Consider the following 23594-nt stretch of genomic DNA (forward strand, 5'->3'; position numbering starts at 1 on the left):
TGTCAATATGTCAGGTAAGGGTCCTGGATCGGAGTGCTGGCTTTTATATAATATAAGGAGGTGTTGAATCATGTATATACTAGCTAAACGCTGTTCATATGGGTCGAGATTCAGAAATGTGTGTGCAAGTACATCATCATTGTAGTCGCTGGGACTGTCAGCCCATTGTACTGCTGACCTAGCTAATTCTTGTTCGTCCATGGAATCGAGCATATGGTACCCTCTTCGATCTCGGAGTAATTTATCAACGGCTTGGAATAGGTGTTCGGGGGATTTTGTATTTAACATAGGGTTTGGAAAATGTCTATTATATTCTGGACGTATTGGACGTATCGGGTCGTTAAAGTCTCTAGCATTATTATGGGGTCTTCCTCTACCTACATAAGCTATTGTTTCGACTTGTTCTGATTCTTGCTCCTCCTCCTCCTCTGATTCTACTCTGTCTGTTTCTCGTCTTTCTTTATGTATTCGTTCTACTTCCTTGCGGATCTTTCGACTCATGGCGATTATACACGCCTGCCTATCGTGTTTCTCTTCTGATATGTTCTGACCCCATTTGACAAGTCTTTGCATGGTATCGTGATCTGCCCCGGGCCTGTCTTGATTCCTAATTACACAATTTATGAAAAAACGTAGTAGTTGTCTTTGGACATCCACTTTCTGATATTCCATAGCTTCGTTAATACTTTCTGGACCTCGCCCTGTGTGGACAAAGCGATATATTTCGTCTAGGTGATCACCCATTCCTGGTATCGTCATTAAATATAATGTAGCTCGTCTTATACGTAGTGATGATATGAGCAATTTATCCTGTCTACCTGGTACTGGGTCGTATCTACAATCCACAAGTTGTTCTTTAAACATGTCGGATGTCGCTAATTGGGGTGTACGTTGGAGTGCTAAATCTCTAAGAGTCTGTTTATTTCACGGCGGGGTGGCAAACATGTCTGTCGTACCTCCTGTAGCACCGTCTGAGGTGCTAGGCACGAAAGGATTCGTTGGGCGTAGGATAGAGATTGTAGATGCGGGAAAAACTGTAGAAACGGACGGACCTGTGGGAACTTGTGTAGGAGTTTGTAATTGCGGGGATACAGACAGATGCTCCTGGTGTGGAACACCATCGGCAAGCGGTATGTGCGGTATGGCATTAGCATACTCGGGAGCTACGTCATCTAAATAGGAAGAAAGGAAAACGTCCTTTGCTGTTTTGGGATGTGTTATGGGATGTGCTTTTATCAGGAGCAATGGAGGAGTTAAATCTTTTGGTATTTCCGGGGTAGCCTTAGGTAACCCTTCGGCCAGAAGAGGATACATACCATTCATAAGAGTGTTTCTTTGTCTATCTACTTGTTCTGATTTTACTCGGGTACCTTCCTCAAGTAATAGATTTTCTCGAGTTTTATTTGAATTCTCTCTACCTTTCTCTTCCTGTCTGTGTGCTTTTTCTGTACGTCTGTATGATTCTTTACGCCATAATTCAATGGCATCTTTCTGTGACTGTCTGGCTTTCTTTTTCCATAATTCTTCTTCTACTCTCATGATGCAATCTGCATCCCAGGTCCCTGCTGCGGGCCATCTCTGATTCTCTGGTAATTCTTTTGTGTAGTCCACCCATAAATCAAGAAATAATACGGCATCTAGACCATGCTTATGATACATAAAGTATCCTGGAGTATCCCTAGGTGGAATGGGAACAGCTTCTTCGAGTACACCTTTTCTAGTTTTGATCTGTCTTAGTTTCGAAAAGAGCGGCATTTTTAGATCTCGTTTCTAGAACACACTTTATACAATGAACATAATAATGAACAGTCATTCACACCACAATATATAGAACGTATTAAAACATTTAACATTTAACAGTTTTAACGAACAATAATAACTAATAGAAAACTAGTTACTGACATAATACTGACACTAGATAATACTTATTTATATGCAAGACATACTATATATACTGCTAAACAGTACAGATACACTGCTGAAACAGTGCAGACCGGATTTGTGTACCCAAACCCGTCTTGACCGGCACAGACTATGTGCACGTAAAATGCCTCCCCGGTAATGGTACTCACCGGGTAGCTCGGAACGGAAGGCCTCGAAACGGAACTGAAACTGGACCGGACGGGACTCGACTCGACTCGGAACTTCGGAACCTGGTGGGACTCTGTATACCTCGGATCTTGCTCTCTCAGCTAGGCTCTGGTCGGGATACTTCGCACTTCTCACCGCCTCGTCTGGGTGTTGATCGCAGCCTCAGTCACCCCCGCTCGGCCGGAGGGAGATACAGGAAATCCTGCGGGTACGCGTTTTTGTCCGTTCAGCTGTGGCAGGAGACCGGGCCTGCAACGCACCGCCGGCGCGTGAGATGAGAAAGTGTCCCTATTCGGGCGCCAATTTATGTGGTAAATATTTCGTTACCGGTACTATTTTTATGCGGTAAAGTCTTAGTGAGAATAACTCAGTAAAAATAAGAGGCAGAATCCGTGGTATTAGAGGTTTTAAAAGGCTTTATTCCTATACAAAGGAATACAATTCGAATTGTGGGCCTTCTATTCCATCACCACGAAAGTTCAGGAAGGAAGGGCGCGTATATTATTGACAGATAGGCAGTTTTATAGAAAATACATTACAGTGAAACAGATGCAAGAGGCGTAACAGCTGATAATACAGAAAAACTGTGCATACGTAACTAATAGAGGCGTGAACATGGGTGTAACTAAAATACGTCATTAAACATGATGTCACAAGTGGGTGGATCCATAGAAGAATCCTGCAATGTCAGCAGAAATATTCGGCAGAGATGCGCGCGCAGCCGCATGACGTGTGATTGACGTGCAACTAGAGAGTGAAGGGGACTTGACATTTAGCTCTTCATGTGGAGACAGAAGTCTGGGGTTATGTCAACCTAATCCCAAATCATATCTAATATCCTATGTTTAAAGAACTGTGTTATCCAAAAGGAAAGGTCTCTAGGATAGAATCTATTCTATACTGACTATTAGTGCGTGTACAAGCGTCTAAGTGTCTACACTAGATGCGAGGGGGTAGGAATATTCCATGGTAACGGGGCTATGAATTACTTGCATGAGGACAGCGAGGCCTGGCCCCTTTGCACGGTAGCTGGAGGAATGTTTACCTAAACTACTAGACAGGAATGCATCGGATGGGGAGCGGAGGAGATAATCTTGAAGGTGAAATACAGTTTTTGGCAGGCAATATGCTGGATCAGGCACCGTTAGCTGCGCAGGGAGTAGGACAAAGTTCATGGATACAGATGTAGGCTCAGACTGGAGCTTTCAGAGGCAGAAGGCAGGAAAAGGCTTGATGACAGAATTCGGGGCCTACTCGCCTGAATCTGTAAAATGTGGAAAGTGAACCACATAAAGTTGGTGGCCTTTCATACTTAGGAATGGAATATCTGACCCATTCATGGCGGATCTGAAAGAGGACATGTTGATGGTGGACGCACATATATTTGCGTCTTCAAAACTGGAGCAGGAGGGAACATACATGTACTTATAGCATGTACATGGAGCCGTTGGGGTCTACGATAGGGGACATAACTGATCACAAAATTCATATTTCCTCAGCCCCCTGGCCCTCCGCAGTAGGCTGCCAGACACCCGTAGGAAAGTACAATATACAGCCATCCATAGTGTTTGCTCTGATGAATCCACGCAGGCTACCAGGTAGAAACCCCCAAAATCTATGGCACCACACGTTAATGTTAGGCCTTGGTGGTAAACTCTGCTGATGGAGTTTGCAGAGTTTTTCCCACTTTGCGCTTTGCATACAGTGTGGAGTTCTGAAAAACTCCACGTAGTGGCGTGGAACGGAGTTTTTCCTCTCTCGCAACTCGCCAATGTTAAGTTGGTGAGTGCGAGCAAGGAAAATCCAGTGCTAGAGCACTTCCCAGCGAGATTTCTCAACACGGGCTGTTGCAGCAGGTCACTATCACTTGCATTGAGAAACCTAGACTTGTGTTGAGAAAACTGCCTCTAGAGTAGAACATCTACTCAAGCTGCAGAAAGAAGGTGTGCCCTCTTGCACTGTGCGGGGTGCCAGTCACGCTGATATTACAGTGAGAGACAAACTCCCGGTGCTAAAAATCTGCATGAGCAGTGTGACTTACCTCACTCCGCCACTTGCAGAACGCAGCGGAACGCGGTGGAGTTTTTTTGTCGAACTCCTCTCAGGCCTAATTAATGTATACCAGAATTTTACACTTGAATGTGGTATTTTTTTTGTTCGTTTTTTTTAAATTGTGTAAATGTTTTTGCTATACCATAACCTTGGTTCTAAAAATGACCCTTAATTTTTGCAATCAGTGAAATGTTTTATTATTATGGGTCATATGCTAGGCTTTAAGTGGGCCAGATCCCTGTGGGTCTCGGCAGTGCTCAATTTGTAAAAATATAAGTGCCGGGACTCTGGTCAGGAGACCACTGCAGCCTACAATTCCCGCTACACCTGCCAGAACTACCAATGATAGCAGAAACACACTACTTATCCTCACACTCTTAAAAGTGTTCTGGAGTCCCCGATCGGTGGCAGCTCCTGACAGTGCTGTGTCCAGGGAGTGGGACCGCGGATCATGTACATGGTGAATGGCGCCTCTGCCTTTGCCTCTACTCCCGCCGGGCCGCAGTGACCTGGCCCTGCAGCTGGCGGCGCTCCGGCCACCAGGATGGCATGTGGAGGGATCCGAGCCGATGCCATCGAGCCCGTTATTACGAGAGCAGGACCCGCGAGACCGAGTCCACCTGGCTGACCAGCACAGACAAAAGGCAAATTATGAGGCATAGGGCGGCATAGTTGTTGATAGTTTTATCTAACTATTTCATAATTTTTCGCAGGATAATACTGTCTGGGCAAATATTTCACCTCTTTAGTACCAATGTAACTACTAAATACAGCAATAATCTTTTAAAAGATGACAGTTTGCGAAGGGCCTTCAACTGCGCCACGTTTTTAGTAACTTTTGATCCATTTGATCTAGAAAACATTTTGGGGATAAAATCTGAAGATTATGCAGCAAATGATAGACTATATAGCAAATGCAGCAAATCCATAATTATGCTAAAAAAGCAGCGGCCTCAGAATTGCATAGTTCCAGTGGTCCAGGTTATATTCCATACATGTACTACACTGCTGCAGCCCACATCAAGTGCTACACATTACATATAGGGCGATACAGAGCACACCATCTACCATATATCTCACATGTCATACACCAGACCATGCTTTACACCAGTGTCATAAAGCAAAATGATGGGGCCCCAGAGTATCCATAAACTCATGGAGATTCATTGGTCTTGGGCTGAATGGAGACGACCTTGAAGGTATGGGGGTCCTGGAGGGTTAGGAGCCCCCCTTCGCTACAGGGGCTGTACGGACAGGGACTACACCCCTACTTTATACATTCAACATCACTTTAAGTTTCACTCATCACACAGAACACATGTTAAATAACATATCATTTACTAAACAACATATGCAGCGAATACTGTAGAAAACCCTACCATACACTGCATCACATGCAAACCCTGCCACACAAACTAACACACACCTTACCCCGTACTATAGCTCACACCATAGCACACACATACACATACGCTCACCTTCAGAGAGAAACACACTTGATGCAAAAGATGATTCCCTAAAACTTAAAATGCACCAGTGCACATGACACTAAGACGCAGGGTCTCTTTCCCAACTTAGCACAACACTGCCACAACCCTACACCCATAAAGCGTCACACTGAAGGGCACCCGTGTCTCGGCCCGTGCATGCACCTGTTGTGCACAGGTTAGCGAGGCTGAGAAAGCTCCTCACACACGTCCGCGCTCCGGTACTTCCCTGCTAGAAGCCGGAAATGCGGTTGCAGGGCAGGGACAGGCGGCTCGGGGTCCACACACAGCCTCTGCACTGAGTCGCAGAGCGGCGGCTCTCAGCCGACCAGGCCGCGCGGACCGCAGCAGCATCAGGACTACCTCGGAGTAAGGAGAGCCTCCGAATGGTTGAGCTCCGCCGCTCATGCTGCACTCATCACTCAAGCTCTCTTTACGAAGGCTTTTATTTAAGTAGGACCCTCTTAGCGCTCCTATTTTGGAAGAGAAGGTGTCGCAGGGGTGCTATAAACTACTTGTCTAGAATCACACTGTTTAGGCAAATGGAGAAGCTGAGATCGAATCACTGCTGACTGTTATTAATTTGGAGCACATTGCCGGCAAACAGATTCCTTTGCTGACTTTTTGGACTTGGTTTGAATCCCACCAGTGGCCAGCGCACGTGCCTCCCACCACAGCTGCCATTGTCACCCCATCTTGCCGAATTCAACCCAGGAGTGTGGCTACTATTTGTGCAGCAGGTGCAATGGCACCAGGGAACGAGAGCCCTTAGGGGCCTTTTGAACCCTGATATTTCAATACACCGCCGCAGCAGCGACAAGGACTGTTTTCCTTGCTTGCACCAGGGTCCATGCCCAGCATCCTGGCTGCGGTACTGATCCTGCCCACTGCTAATAACCCTAGGTGCTTCTGTGGGAATCCCACTGCCCCTCACAGAGAAGCTGCGCTCGGTTGTTGAGATCTAAATTACAAATATTCTACGCATGCTGCTGGAACTCGTTCTGTGGGAAACAGAGAGGGTACGACTGGCCACAGTCCATGCAGAGACCCATCGGGTTGTGTGAAGCAGGCTGGTGGAGTGTGTCAGCACTGCCCTCTGCACATGACGCACACCCCTCTTGAGAGGCCGGCCTCTGGGCGCTCTGAAGTGTACAACGGAATAGAATTTCAACTGCGCCAGCCCGACCCCACGTATGCAGCGTGACATGAGCAGCTGCGGCCTTTGGGGGCCGCTGTGACTAGGGGCTATTGTCCTCTCCATGGCGTGAGAGTGCAAGAGGTACCTGGGGAGAGCCCCCACAAATGAAAGATGACCGTCCGCCACCCTCTGCAGAAAATCCATATGTAGCACTCTAAATATTTCTGAGGCTTCTAGGCACCCGTGTAAGTGCAATATCAGCGTGCATAAGTATTTAGACGCACATGCAATTTAAAACAACCATTGGCATTGCAATAGGACTCGCATTTACGCGAGACCTATTACATTGAAAACGGGAGTGTGGGCGGGCACGAACACGACCAGGAGTGCGCGGGAGGGGCGCGGGGGGGCCCCAAGAAGTCACAGACTGCGGGAGGGGGTAGAGAGGGACAGGAAGAAAGTAGTCTGTGCAGTGAAGGGGTCAGTAGCCATGGAAGGATACAAATGACTGACATGGCTGTCATGGGGGGGGAACTAACAAGCTTAAAACCAATCGGAAGGCAGCATTTATAACCTAAGCCAATGAAGAAGATGGGCCGGAGAGTGGGCGAAGCTTCCACGAAGCTTCCACACTGTAGTGTATACTGCATGCCTCGCAAAGCGATGGCAGTGCATTCGCGCTACAACGCTAGGCGAGCCCTAAAAAGGCAGATGGCGAGTTGCCAAAAAATTGCAGGGCTCGTCCCACCCACGAGATTAGTGGTGGACAACTGAGGCCTTGATAAGCCTAAAAATAAACAATTACAATACACACTGTCAATGGAGCCTGGCGAACGCACAATTATGTATAAAGCAACTATTGGTAAAAGAAAAGTGAGCACTGCTAGCTAACCTTACATCAGTTCGGACGTGGATCGTGCGATGCTGTAGTATCGGTGTCTCACAACAAAGCGGGGCAAGAAACCCACACAGCCAAAAACTGTGCCATATTTGTATTGTATTAATATATACGACTGATAGTAATACATAGACAAACTATAGAATGCCAAGTGACGAAAGGGAGATAAAGTCAGGGATATGTAAAGCAGGAGAAATAAAGATACAAGAGTAAACTGTGAGATAAAAATTACTCATTGTGTATAGTACACAGTGCAGACAGTAAAGAATATGTGTACTAGAGCATAGAGTAGTATATTTTGGTGGTGATTAATACTGTGACAGAGAGGTTTGTTGTTTGACCTGATACTCGCATGAAGGTACAAGTTCACAGACTATGTACAACGTATTAACAACGTAATAAAGACATTAGAAATCTTGCTAAGGACATAAAAGACATAGAAATAGTGCCAAGCAAATAGGAAGCCAAGTACCACATGATGGAGTACTTGCATTCTTATCTAATTTGGAAAATGGAAAAAAGCTGTTATTACCAAAGTACAGGTTTAAGATGCCCAAGGCAGATCTTGCCAAAACAAGTTGTATTCCTAGGGTTTCTGAAGAGGGAGGAAGTCCCATTGGACTGTTCTTGGAAGAATGGGTCTCGAGGCCCTCAGACCTAAGTGACCGTCTGAGCTATTATCTATCAAAACAGCCCATTGGTCTTTACTGCTGGTGTCCCTCCTCAAGGGATGATCTACAGATTTTTTAACTTTAGAGACAGAGTCACAATATTGCCAGCAGAAAGAACAGAAAATGGAGCCCAAGATGAAGGGCTTAGAATATAAACTCTCTTCATATTATGCACAGCTGATTCAGCTCCAACAAAAGACCTTTGAAGGTGTTAATGATGGAAGCACATGTTATTATACCCTGCTAAGCTCTTCTTGATGGCAAGACATACTTCTTTCAATCCACAGAGTTGGCCTGGAACTGAATAAAAGGATGAGAGTGGCATTAACAGCACCAAAAGAAGCCATCAATCCTAGAAGATAATGCATCTGGAGATGGAGACACAGGAGACACAGAGGAACTGCACAACAGGCAGAATCTTGATCAATGATCAAGGCACAGTAATCAAGGAAAAGTGACTACTATGCACACCAGGACTGGGCAACAACCGGCTGGTGAGCTGAAATACTCAAAACTAGGTGTGTTAGAAGACCAGAGGCCCAATATGAACACCACCCCCATCTCCAGTACCAGAAAACACATTGCTGCATAAAGTGCTGGTACCCCACAAGCAGTTTTTTAGATGGAGCTCGGAGGGTGTGTGAGACCAATGTTTTTATATTGTCTTTGATGTTACAGTTTGAGGATGAGAGCGGTGAACTTAGTTAGTTGAAACAGTAAGGAACAATTTGTTTTGCAGTAAAAGTTCACAATGGTCCTATTTCCTGGGGATGTAAGAGCAGAGTTTAGTAGCAGTGTTACGTATGTGTGAAACAAGAGAAGGGAGCATAGACAGACAACGAAACAACAGGGTAAAAACAGGGGTCGGACTTGAACGGAACAACCACACATGGGACAAAATAAGTCAGGTAAGGTGCGAGCGATGACCTAGCATATTAGAAGATTGAATGACTATAAAAAAAAATTACAGAGTACCAACATACATAAATTGCCAAGGCACGGGATAGCATTTTTTACAAGAGACATGCCTATGTAAGATAACACATGGCAAACTGGCCTCTAAATGGTCTCTATTTCACTTCACACTCTTCATTTCAAGGAGGTTGTTTGATGTCAGAGACATTAAATAGCATTTCTCTTGGAGCTCAAGCAGACAGAAAATGGTCAAAGTAGTTGCAAGAGAAGTTAGGATAAATACACCTGGCTGATATGTGGTAGGACACTCACCCTATAGACACAACGATACTCATTCTACTCACCCCACATGACACATACAGTAAGCTGGACTATATATGGTTAGCTAGAGCATCCTGGACCAATGCTCTGATATATACTATCTGGGCAGTACTGTCAGGCCAATCCTTACACTGAAGGCAATACCCTTGAAGTATATATAGATTCAGTGTTCCAGTGTGGAGTCTGTGTCCGTGAGCAGAATCTTAAAAAAATTCTATCTTTCATTAAAGCTTGGGAACAGAGCTGGGAAACTATTTCACAGATAACTGAGGCATAAGCAGAGCAAACGAGTGGGATGCCATGAATGTAGTGTTGAGAGGAGCCTGTATATGATGGATATACCGGGTAAGACAAAAACTGATGTGTGACCTTAAAAGGGTAGAATACATGCTCACTGACTTGATGTTGGACCTGACATCTTAGCGTGTTTTTCCTCCAACTTTTTTGCCTTTCAACTTCCTGTTTTGCTGACTTTATTTTTGCTGGTTTTAGAATTCTGCACTCTTTACCACTGCTAACAAGTGCAAAAGTGCTTGCGCTCTCTCGTTTAAATATGGTAGAATTGGCTTATACCCAACTGGCACATTTAATATTTTTGTAAGTCACTAGTGAAGTGGTACTACCTGTTCAAAGGGCCTGTAAATTAAATGCTACTTGTTGGCCTGCAGTACTTATTGTGCCACCCACTATAGTAACCCTCAAACGTGTCTCAGTTCTGCCATTAAAGCCTTTGTATGCAGTTTCACATTGCCATTTTGACCTGGAAAAATTAGTCTTTTGTCAGGCCAAAACCTTATTTTGTCATACATAAAAGTCACCCCTAGCCCTGAACAGCTCAGGGGGTAGGGTGCTGTGTATGGGGTAGGGTGCTGTGTATTTAAAAAGTAGGACATGTACTTTTAAGTTTTACAGTTTTAAGCTCTTTCCCACCATGCTGCTGTACTAGACACATGCACAGTGCATTAGCCTCTCTAAGGAACCACTTCAAAATGGGTTATCTTGCTGCCTACCCTTTGGCGGCCCATGGGGCAATGAAAACCTCAACTCATAAAACCGCAAGAAAATCCTTTAAAGTGTTGGAATCGAAACAGACAACAAACGTGCCAACAAGGTGATCGCAGAACTGCAGTAAATCTTTGCTCAGGGCTATGGTAAACGTACAAGCATGCCCGTTGGTGGAATAGTAGCGGTGTCAGCAGGTGCTGGTTCTGCTGCTCCCACATGGAGGTGCTGCTGCTCCTGCTGAGGAGAAGAAGGAAGAAGAAAAAGAGAAAGAGTCTAAAGGAGCGGATGATGACATGGGATTTGGTCTATATGGCTAAAATATTTGCTACTAGCTTCACAAAACCGGATAGTGAAAACTCTTGAATGCATTTATCACTATTGCAAGGCCTATCTCTCCCATAGGACTGGTTTCCATATGACATTCAGTAAGCTGTAGTTTTCAAGTGGGAGCAGACAGGAAATTCGAGTTTGGTGTCTATAGAATTGTAATTAAAAGCCATCTTTCATGGTAAAGTTGGATTTTTATCACAGTTCTGAAAATGCCACTTTTAGAAAATTGTAATTTTCTTTTCCTAACCATTTGGTGCCTGCAGCCTGATCCTGAGTCACATGACTAGGTGTCACTGGCAGTTGGTCTTTGTGTATTGTGTATTGTTCCTAGACAGTGAGACTGGGCCAAACTAAGTTGATGAGGGCAAGGAACTGTCACCTACTACACTTGCACATCACAAAGGCTCTGCCTAAACCAGTGGCTTGGATGGTTTAACTGGGGAGTTATATCCGGCCTACTCTGTGGCGCTGCTAAATAAGTTACTGGAGATTTAAAAAGAAGCTGAGGAATGGGGTGGCTCCTAGATAGTAAATGGGAAACAGTATCTGGGGAAGAGCACTAAAAACTTTACATCTTACACAGTCTGCTCTTGATGTTCTTGGTGGACACCAAGATCCTCATCACTGCCATAGCGAAAAGGATATTGGGAGTACTGACAGAGTTGAGGTATTTAGACCAGTCAGATCCCTCATGTTTTGCCCCAGGTTGCAACACTATGCATAGTTTGAAACAAGCGCATATGTGAGTTCCCTCTTAGAAAACATCAAAGGGTGGAATGCAGTAGTATAAATAGATAGGAATTCATGTTGCAAGTCCTAGAAAAATATAATTTCAGCCAGAGCATCATCAGCTGGATCAGACTGTTGCATACTAGATGCCAAGAATGAGTTCAAACTTTGAATATAGTATTCAATAAGTGGATCTTGGAACGAGGCACTCAACAAGACTGACTTTTATCCTACTTACAGTTCACTCTGAAAACAGAGCCATTGGCATATATGTTCCATGCTTGGAGGGCACGCCGGGGGAAACAAATAGGGACCAGTGTGTACTCTAACATTTGGTGTCTCAATACACAGATGAAATGAGGTGCACAGATGAGATACCTAAACTCCCAAGTATATTTGAAGAATATGGTTCAATATTGGGACTACAAACACAATGGATCAGATCTTTCCTGTGGTATTCTCCAATCTGTGTCTTATGCAAGCATGAATGTGGGACGAGTGCTGGAAGTGGGGTATGGCTTGATAGACTTTGGTCTAAGTTGCCCCTCCATGTGCTGGGGACAGTTATGCCAATGCATTTGTTTGTACTCCTGAGGTGCCTATATGTCTTCCAAAACATGTGCTGCTTGCCACCATGTAAGGTATTCCAAGAACCGTATAGCCTACTAATATGGGGGCTATCCTGCCCTAGGGTGAAGTGAAACACCATGAAACTATCATACGAACATGTAGGGTTGGACATGCCAGACATGAAACATTATTATTTAGCAGTCTTGCAGTATTAACTCTCAGATTGGGTGGCAGAAATCTCAGGTAGAGACAGTAGACCCTTTGAGGGGTGTCTTGAGGAACATAAACTTGAATACCTTTGGCTGGGACTGGATGTCAAAGAGGGTTATTAAAAAAATGCCTTGCTCAAGTGGAACCCTTATGTAGACTATATATGTTTAAGTTTAAGTGACTGTACAGGGAGGCAAAACTGTCAGATGGATAGACCAAGGATGGAAACAAATGGAACTTATATATGACTGCGAGGAACCCCACACGTTTGAAAATGCAAGGGAATAAACAGGAGCCATAAGAGGACAGTTCCTGCTATATGCATGACTATCTATAGTGGCCCCTGATGTTAAGGAGCGATTCCCAGCTTAACCTTCAAAAACAGGCATGGTAGTTGAACTGCTGCCGCTGACATAGGAAGGCAGACCAATATCAGTCCTGTACAGGGTATTGTGAAGTGGGAAGCCAAGAAGCTGAATTATCAGTTACGGACATACGAGTAATGGACACTGATATGTATCTATAAGATGACCAATGATCTAAGGTTATGAAATATACAAAGGAAGTGTTTAGCGTCACCAGATGCAGATGTATACAATTTAAAGCTTTCAAAAACCCTACCTTATGTCTACAGTACTACATAAAGTATATCCCACAACACCAGATAAATACCCCATTTGCCAAATGGATAATGGACCTGTTGAGTAGTGGAGACATACTGAGTCAAAGTGGTGACTACATAATGTAATGCACTGGGGAACCTGGTCCACCTAAATGTTAATTATTGCATTATAGAAAAAATATGTTTTCCTCTTGATTTCCAGCCCGATTACAGTGAGTTACTCACAGACAGAAGCAGAAAGATATAGTCATTATAAAATATGTAATTAGAAAAGTAACCAGGTGTGTGTAACGCCAATTTATAGATGCTCCATTTAGGTGATGGTGGATTTTAGACCTTTTTTTATGAATACCTTCGAGAAATTCTCCTAAAACCCATGCAGAAATGCAGCCTTAGACCAGAGTCTATGGCCTTGATTTTAAGCGGCCAAGTGTCTGGGCTGATATTTACTGGATTTGAAAAAATCCAACTCTGCTGGGTTGGAATATATTGGGCCCAAAATATAACTCACAATTAGGAGTTTGTCCCCAGTAAGAGAAATAACATGCAGATTTTGGCACACCAAAATCTGCATTTCCCGATAATTATCGGAAACCTTTTACCTAATGAATTTCATCAGGTTTGACCTGCCGAAAATTATCAGGGATAAACTGCAGGAGTGCACGGTTACCTGCCAAATTCCTAACTGTGATATATAGCGATTAACCAGGTCACGAGTAAGAGCAAATGTTCAAGAATATTGAAATATAGTCTTTTATTAACAACTACTGATTTTATATAACCCAACAAGACAGTTCTGAGTTGTGCTTTCTTTTTCAGGAAATGCTGAAGCTGTCCATTATTGACATGATTTTTACTGTGGCAAGCATTCTGTTGATTGATTTTTTCCGAGGTCTTTTTGTCCGTTACTTGAGCGACTGCTGGTGTTGGGATTTGGAGAGCAAATTTGTAAGTAGTGTTTTTATTTTAAAATGTCGTTAAAATAAAAATACAGTATCCACAAGTGTGTATCCAATCTATTATCACCGCTAGATCTCCTGAATGTAATCTCCATTTGACTGACTGCAAGTAGGCAGGTTATGTGCGCTACTGATAGAAACCTGAATCAATTCTAATAGGAATGGAAATAAGAAAGTAATATTGGTTGTTAAAACGAGCAAAATGCATATCTCCAGATGTTGATTGAATGCATTGTGCAAACATATGCTTCAGACTTCGAGGAAGACCTCATAGATGGCTCATGGAGGGATATATTCCACTAAGGTGCTTATTACAAGTTCGGCGGTCTCGAGACAACTGAACCGGTGGTTAGCGGTAAGACCGCCGTAACCTAGAAAGTTCAACCGCCTGAATATAAGTCTGGCGGTAGGACAACCACCAGCCCACCACAACATCGCAGACACCGACAGGATCCTGGATGCTGGCGGGATTCAGAGTGGGGAGGAATGAAGGCGGCGCCAAGCCTGGCACTGACATTCATATTATGATTGCCTTTCCACAAGCCTTTTCATGGTGGTGAAATCGCCATGAAAAAGCTGGCCAAAAAGCAAGGAGGGGGTCCCAAAAAGGGCCCCCAGGCATTTTAGCTCAGTGGGTGGTGCATGGGGGCACACGTTGTGCCGCCCCTCTGCAATTGCACCTTAGTTCGTGCAATGTGTGCCATGCACAAAACGGTGCATGACACAAGTTGCACAGGCATGCCAACAGCACTGCACATCAGCGGCATCTATTGCGGCTTCACTTAAGGGCCGAGCCATAATGCCACCGTAGGACCACCAACCTCAAACCGCCAGCCGGGTGGCCCACACGTAATGCGGCAGTCTAAAGACCACCACCATTGGGGTATTGCTGAGTATGCGGCCTCAGTGGTCCTGCGGTTGGACCGCCAAAGTCGTAATAAGGCCCTTAATTTGCCTTAAGTGGACTCTTTAACACTTGATTATTACAGACGGCAGGCCCTTCCTCCTGCTTACTGGTGTGTTGGCAGATGGACCTCCCAACTACACAAATGTAACTAGGGGTGTTTCCCTCTAAAACCCCATGATATATGGCCTAGTGGTAGAGGTTGGGCAAGTTAATAAAACGCCTGAGGCCCGACCTCGTTACTTACAAGCACACCTGTGTTCGAGAGGTCATACCTGCTGGCTAATACAATTATCGCACGTTCTAACTGGTGCTGCTTTGCAGTCCGCACCCAGACGGATCAATTGGCAGCAAGGAGTGGAGTAAGGACTCCTTACCGACTGCTGTACACACGGTCTATCGCCCGTGGTCTTCCTGCTTGCCGCTGTGGCTGGGAGTGGTCTGGAAGACACAATACATTTAACAACAACCCGGTGAGCCCGCCCCCCCACACTCTCATCTCCATGGCCACACCTCCGGCAGAATTGCCCGTGGCCTCCCTGAATGCCGCTGCACCTGGGCATTGCACAAGAAAAGCAGTGCCTTTGGCAACAGACCGGTGTGCCACCCCGTGCTCTCCTGTAGATGTCCGCACCTCCGGCTGCCTCACCTGCGGCCTCCCTGCATGCCGTTGAGTGGGGCCAGACCAACAATTTACCGCCCGTGGCAGTCCAGAGAGCCACACTTGCACCTACCTGTGCCCCTGAGTGTGAGTCCGTGGCCCTCCCTGCTTGCTGTTTAGGCCTGGTCCCGCCCACAGGGTGCACAAGTGCTGCTATCCTTCGCTTAAGCACGCATGTGGCACAAAAAGACTGTCATTACAGGCCGGCTTCATTCTAGAGGGTGTAGCCATGTCTTTAAGCCCAGAGCTCTGCACCGGTTAGTGTGTCTCCATTTCAACTTCCTGTACAGTTTGCCGCTCTCTGCCTCACCGAACAATCTAACAACAAAACAAGGCATCAACCCTGCGGTGCACCCTTCACTCAAGTCACCCACACAGTCTGCACTGCCCCACTGTTAGACCCGCACTGCCTGTGTTGGTGCCCACAACTTTCATTTGGCCTGCAGAGAGACACCACTTGATGTCTTTTTGCGTCCTTCTGCACCCTGCTGGTACACCCTACACTGAATGTGCCTAAACAGCTCCACTCCTACCTCAACACCAGACCATAATGGCATCAGTAGCTGCCCTTGAACTGTTCTTGGTGAATGGTCCTCCATCTGCACAGGAGGTGAGGAAAGACAGTCTAGAAACTTACTTTGCGCCTGTGGCGCTAGACATCGACAGATGACACCCCATAATCTTGCACCTAGAGTAGCCGACACTCACAAGCTAGGAAAGTCAGTGGTCGAAGCTGGGCCACCCTTCACTTACGCTACTCTAAAAGAGGCTCTATCAGCCCACTTTGAGCTGCTCCCCAACCCTGATTATGAGTGGTTCGTATTGCATCAACCTAGACAACAACCAGAAGAATCTGAAGACACATTTTACTCTTGGCTAATGAAGACATCAGAGCCCAAGTCATTCAGTGTTGCCTATCTGCGAAATTGAGGGAAAACATGCTTCTGGTACCAGGAATGTCCATGGCCAACATACTCCAGATAGGGCACTCAAAAAAAACTTTCCAAGGTGTGTGCCACACATATGGAATCAGCTCTGCAGTGCTAAGTGAAAACTGAACCTGTCAATGTGGTCACAACACGAGGTGCTTAAAAGTAGAAAACTCGCCCTAAATCAGCCATGACTCCCAAAGTGTGCCACCGGGGTGGAGGGCCATATCAACATCAAGGACCCTGCCCAGCACACAGGAAGAAATGTTCAGCATGCAGCAACCTGCTTCTCAGAAAGTACACAAACCCAACTCGGTAAATTCTAAGGAGAGCACAGAGATCAACAAAGATGGAGAGGACCTGGACAATGATGATGTGGAAGGCGTGGTACATGTCAGATGCTGGTGGAGGCCCTGGGGAAAGCGTTTCCTACTTTCTTTGATACAGCCAGTTGCGCCTGATGCTACTGAACTGTCTCCTGTTTTAACCACCTCTCAAGTGGGCCATCTCAGAGCCCGCTCGCATGTCATCCCAGCCAGGGAGGTCTGTACACAGCATAAAGAGCGAGCTGAGGACAGTTGTGAAGTCCGTCGGAAAGGAGAGTTTCAGCTATAACCTGAGACCCAGACTAGCGACATCTACCAAGTTGAAAGACCTTATGCCAAACTAGGCATGCGTACCTCAGGGAGCTGAGGATAACAATGTGACGCTGTCAGTATTTTGTCAGTGTTGTTTCACACATGTTTTCCTAAGTGTGAGTTCGTTTTGATATGTTGTTCTATTTCTGATTTTATTTTCATTTTGGGTGAAGGTGGAATGTTGGGTTGGGAGATGGATCATCCCAAGTACACAAATGTAACTAGGGGTGTTGTGGCCCTAGTCGTAGAGGTCATGGCCTGTTTTGGGGGAGTTAATAAAAAGGCCCAAGGACCGACCTCATAGCTCACAAGTACACCTGTGTTTGAGTGGTCATTGTTGCTGGCTTATACAATTATCACAGGTTCTGACTGGGCCTGCTGTGCAGTCATCACCCAGATGGGACACTTACCATTCATTATGCACACAAGCATGCACACTCCTGAACATAATGGCACGTCATTACTCCCAGGCAGTCCTCCCCGTTAGAGTACTCACGAACTGAGGCTCCACCTGCCTCTGACAGACACTAGCTAATCCTCTCTTTATGTCTGCACAAAACGTGTAGCATCATACCAAAGGACCCTCACTCTCCCACACTTCCTGCAAGTACCAGGCAGATAATTGTGTAGGAAGGGTGGGAGGGAGGGAACTTGCTTTAACGAGGAGAACTCCTAAGAGTAATGAAGATTACTGGTGAGTAAAAGATTCAATATGATGGAAGAGAAAAACGGCCGACTTTATGTTACTTAGATAGTTTCAATCCAGTTGTGCAAGAGCTCTTTTATGTTTGCTCCGTTTATCTGAAGAAGGGCATCAAACTATACAAAGAGAACATCTGGAGAGTAAGTAAACAATGGAAACTAATAATATTTCAAAATCACAAGAATAAGACACTTGACATGGCAATGAATAATGGCTATAAAATCATGGGATATCATAAATGGCAAATGAAATTGCCTTGCAGTCGCCATTACGGTGTTTTGTTTCCGGCACAGAAATGTCACCTGTTTTAACCTTAGATTCTAGGAGATGCTTTGGAAATGGTACCTTGTATTATTTCTTATGTCACCTTTTATTTGCAGCCTGAATACGGAGAGTTCAAAATTGCAGAGAATGTACTACATTTGGTCTACAATCAAGGAATGATCTGGTATGTAAACATTTAACTAATCGCAAATTTCTAAGCTGATAGGTAGCTATGAAATCTATTATTAGACCATGAAAAAAATCTGTATATGATAATGGATTTTAGATTGCTCAATAATGTACACACATCCCACCACCGAATCGCTTTTCAGTTAGCATGTGGAACATGCATTGGTGGAGCCAATAGGCCTGACCTTAGCAAGCTGATGAGATGGTTACTTATTTTAAATTATATTTTTTGCCAGCATATACTCCAAACATGAAAAAAATACAAAAAGGAAAATATAATGATTGCATTAATTTTTTAATAAATCAGTTGCGTATTTTAAAGCAGGTTTATGCACTTAGAATAGATATTGAAATCTTTTTTAGTATTAATACATTTCAAAGAAATATATGATTCTTATTGGTGCAATCAAAATTTACTTTCGACTTTGAATTACTGAAGATATAGTATAAACATGCAAGGATAACTAAAAAGGAAGAAGAATGGAAAATAAAAAGCATTAGCTAAGTAAATATTGTACCTCCTGCTCTAGCACTCAAAACCCATAACTGCACTTCCTCTAAGGCTGATGTACATGTCCTGGGAAAATTGTTATCGCTCAGAGTTAAAGAAAGAGCGTCAAAGACTGAAGTGGGCTGATCCCTTGCCCCAACTGTATTTACTGGTGGATGGAAGCAAAATGTGATTGACAGTTGAACAGACCAAAGGTAGAAGAGACTCACCCAAAACCCCTCTATATGTGTATGAGATGAGTTAAGACATGCCTAAAAATCTATACAGGGTACTTCCTGCTTCACACTCAATTGCACATGGGTCGTTGGAAAACCAATACATTATCTTTATTATGCTGAGTCTAAATTGAGTTAGTTTTAGCACAGTGTGATTTATAAGTAAGATCCAGTGCTGTACTTTACATGTCTGATATACCTATAACTTCTACAAAGTTACTATTTTTATTTTTGTTTTAGGATGGGTGCCTTCTTTTCACCATGCCTGCCAGCATGCAATGTTTTTAAATTAATAGGCCTCATGTATCTGAGAAGCTGGGCAGTGCTAACATGCAATGTTCCGCACCAACAGGTGTTCCGAGCTTCAAGGTGAGTAAACAAAAATAGTGACCAAGAAAGAAGTTAAAAACAAGACACTAATTCATTGATTTTCATGTACAATGATTACAATTAATCCTCTGAGCACAAAAGTAGCAGCAACATATGTCAATATTATTAATAAAAGTCAATCACATGCAGGGGTTATGTTGTATGGAGAAGCTTGTTGTTTTATTAGCAATGAGCAAGAAAGTTAAAATTAAACATTACATAACCTAGAAATCTGCAAATGAAACGTTTAGAGATCTCTAACGGCTTGATTAGTTGGCCAGATTTGCAACTGAAATCGGGCATCCCGAACTGACTACAGAACCATAAAACCAGGACGGTTGACTCACGAGCAGTACGGTCTGTCCTTTAGGGCAGAGGGGCCCCACACCCTTCACCTTTTTGCAAACATGAAGAGTGTCTGTCAGGCCGAGCGAAGGTCTTCATGTTCTGGTCAGGCAGCCAGGCATGGTACGCGCGATAAATGTGCAGGTGCCTGACTGCCTGAGATCAATGTTGCCAGGCTGAAGATTTCACAGCCCTGCGGCGTGAACCACGCAGTTAGGCTAAGAGCATGAAGGGCTTCCCCTTCATAAGGAGGGGGCATATATGCTCAGATTTGGGCACTTCAGTTTTAGGCGCTGAAGTGCCCATGGCTGACTGACCATCAGTGACACTCGTCACAGATTAAGGTGGGATCAGCAGTCTCACTTACGCCGTCCCACACTTTGACTAGTAAGGGACTTCCGCCTCCTCTCATTGGCTGACCCATAACAAGATTATAAGAATCGAATTGGAAATGGGATTTCATCTTTAGAAACGAGATATCATTAAACTAGAAAATTTGCCTGTAATCTTGCACTTCCAAAATGCAGCATTTGTTATTCTCAGATGATTAATGTTAAAAATAAGTTACAAACATCAAGACAAGACGATAAGTCATTTTTTTGCCCAGTTTAATTAATCGCTGGCATCCCTTGTTAAATATCTGAGCTTTGAGGAGCATTGAGAGTAACACGTTTGGTGCAACTCCTCTTTATTTTCCCCACAGTATGAAAATGGTATCCAGTGTGAAATGTGTTCATTTCATCAAAATTGTAAACTTTAATATCAATGGGCAATGCTACACAAGAGAATTTGTTTGGCTCAAATGCTGCATTTTAATGAGGCTTTGCATCCGCTTTACCTCTCTGGCATCAGAGCTAACAACTGCCCTGCTTCTTCGGCCTCTGTGTAATTGCTGCATAACAAGTGAAAGCAAACGAGGAGCCGTTTGGAGCCAGAAAGGGTGCATGTAGCATGGCGCACAGTGCAGAAAACACATAGCCCTTCTGATAGCAAGAAATGTGCCTTGCTGTGATTTCTCATTATTATACGGCTTTTGCTTGGCGTCGTCTCGAGCCTCCTGTTCATCTAATAAATCTCCTTTACAATTCTGCAGGTCTAATAACTTCTACTTGGCAATGCTGCTCTTTATGCTGTTTCTGTGCATGCTGCCAACAGTCTTCTCAATTGCAAGATATAAACCGTCCATAAACTGCGGTCCATTTAGGTAAGTGATTGTAGTTATTGTGTCTTCCACAACCTTCACATAAAATGTGAAAAAATATTGTATTCATACTAATTTGCCCCATATTGCATCTTCAAAAAAACAATGTAACTTCAGGATATATTATATTTACCCTCACTACGTCACCAATAACATGTTATGTTATGAAAAAAGAGATTAAAGAAGATAATGAAAATGCAGAAGGAAAGTGTAAGAAATTGCATTATTGGCTAAAGGGGGTGCGTATCCACTTCTAATAATAATCAGTTGCTTGGAAGGGTCAACCACAAAATGTACTAAATAAACCTGTGTATAAGCCTCTGGTAGCTTGGCTCAAAAGCAGTCAGCCTTTACTTACAGGGAATGTGTAAAGTATTTATACAGCACTCAAATAGTAATAAAGCGAAAAAACAAAACAGGATGAATCCCAAACCAATTTAGAATTATAGAGGATGTTTTAATAAATAAAACATCGCCGAAATGACAAAGACCAATCAGTAGAACTGGAGTTATGAGTTTTGAAAGGTTTACAAAAAAATTGTGCCAAAAGGTGAAAAGTGCCAAGTGCGGGTATCTGGTCACGCTGGACCGGATAAAGTTCAGGCTGACTGAGAGAGAGCGCAAGTTGGATACAGGGCCAAGTTCATTCAACTAGAGGTTTTATCTGCTGGCTTTGATGCAGGGTCAGCACTGCATTGCTTGCAGAGATCAGCGTCGCCCGGATTCAGGTCTGGTACAGCCATCAGTGAGGAGTGGTGCAGCTCTGCAAGGCTTTGCATCTGCCGCCAAAACTGGTTCTGGTCAGTTCTTCTCTCTCCCCTAGGTTTCCCTAGTGAAACAAGCCGATAAAGCCTTTGGTAAGGAGCTGTGCAGCTCTGCTGGACTTTGTGTCACTTTGAATTGGATCGTTGAAGCCTTCGGTGAGAGTAGCGACTCTGCAGTGCCTTGCATCAGAGCCAGTGAAGCCTTCAGTCAAGACCTGCATGCTTGAGCGGACCATTGTACCCCATTGCATCAAACTAGGTAGAACCTTCAGTTAGGTAGTGAGAAGTACACTCTGACTCCAACCAAGGGCCCAGGACCTTGGGGGCAGCCCTTGGGGGGGTTAGAGTACAGCAAATAATCCAGGTCAGGTTCTGGTGAGTCTGGACAGCTTGAAAGCAGGAAAGGCCTTTGGCTGTGGGTCCCCGTAGCTCAAACAGAAGGTCAATCAACTGACCCTTGGAGTTACGTCTGGGGTCCTCAATTCGAGGCAAGAAGATTCAGCTTCCTTCTTCAGGTAGCAGGGCAGTCCTTCTTCTGAATTTTACCAGGTTATATTATGATGTTATGTTATGTAATGTTATAAAGACTTATAAAGCACAAGACGGGGCTTCCTAGCGCAAACCTACTACCAAGTTAATACAACACAGAGTCAACACAGTAAAGACCTATGCTGCAAACAGCCAGATCTTCAGCTGCTTTATAAAATAAAGATAGTTCTGAATATTCCGTAGATGTAAATGCAGGTTATTCCATAAAAGCGAAGCCATAGCTCAGAAAGAGTGACCTCCCATCCTGACTCTTGTGGTACGAGGTATAAGCACCAAATTCAGGTCAGCAGAGCAGAGGGCCTTAGTAGATATGTATGGCAGCACCAGAGACGCCAATCTAGGTCCCCCCTGCTTGCTCATAATCCGATGAGGTATGCAAAAGACTTCAGTAAATCAAGTTCTGGGGATGACACTTTTGCAATCAGTGCCAGCCTGAGGGTGGGAGACACCCCTTTGTTTACCCATAAAACAGATTCTGGTCAGTTCTTCCCTTTCCTCTGGGTTTGCCTCTAGTTTCTATAGTGAAATAAAATACAGGCAGATCCAGGTGTGAGCTGTGACTGCAAGTGACAGAATATGCGTCTTCTGAAGTCAGGAAGTGCTGGGTACATGCCCAGGCCTCCCTTTGACGTGTAATGAGGGCACAGTTCCAGCTCTCCCCAGCCATCCTGCAGTAATATGCTCACTACTCCACACCCGGACTCTTTTATCTATTGTCTGGGAAAAATAATCATCACACTACAGAAGGGCCATTAACAGTCAGGTGACCCGGGACATTGGCAGAAAGGCAAGTTTGGTTTAGGCAGAAAAACACCAACTTTCTAAAAGTGACATTTCTAAAATAGTATAAAAGAGTCTACGGTGGTATTGGTTGTAGGTTAACTGCGCCACAGAGAATATTTACATATGTAGTGTTCTGAATTCCTTCTTCGACGGTGCTAAAAGGTAGGAAGAACCACCGGACTTCCCAAAATTATGGGCAAAGGCCCTCTACAATAGAAATCAATCCTTAGCACACGTTTTCGATTAAATATTGCTGGTAAGTATAGCGTGTTTACACATATAAACATATACACATAACAGAAATTAGTCTTCCTTCTTCCTATTTGTTTTTTTATTTGTATGCGACTCTCCTTAGTCAGTCTTTAGCAGCCACAAGCCAACACGTGTTTCGTCGCTTGAAGGGAAAGTAGTCCCGCGACTTTTGCAAGGCTATTTGCAGATTAGAAGTAGCATTTAGTAAGCGGTGATACTTCCAAACCGCAGATTGTTTCCGTGGTGGCGGTGTCATTCTTATCAAAAATTTCGCCTGTTGATAGTATCCGGAGTCGACTCCGGATACTATCAACAGGCG

The 23594-nt window shown here is 44.3% G+C and overlaps 1 protein-coding gene and 1 pseudogene across 1 annotated transcript in view; both read left to right on the forward strand.

Annotated features, from left to right (window-relative positions):
• Positions 1-23594, forward strand: part of TMC3 (transmembrane channel like 3) — a 530883-nt gene that overhangs the window by 428032 nt on the left and 79257 nt on the right. Inside the window, exons 14-17 of the mRNA XM_085646348.1 lie at positions 13859-13987; positions 18214-18281; positions 19253-19381; positions 20820-20930. Of these exons, the coding sequence (XP_085502474.1) occupies positions 13859-13987; positions 18214-18281; positions 19253-19381; positions 20820-20930 (437 nt within the window). The remainder of the gene's footprint in view (positions 1-13858; positions 13988-18213; positions 18282-19252; positions 19382-20819; positions 20931-23594) is intronic.
• LOC146860434 (uncharacterized) lies at positions 10563-10895 on the forward strand (annotated as a pseudogene).

This window comes from Triturus cristatus, chromosome 3_1, assembly GCF_964204655.1.
Source record: "Triturus cristatus chromosome 3_1, aTriCri1.1, whole genome shotgun sequence".
NCBI lineage: Eukaryota > Metazoa > Chordata > Amphibia > Caudata > Salamandridae > Triturus > Triturus cristatus.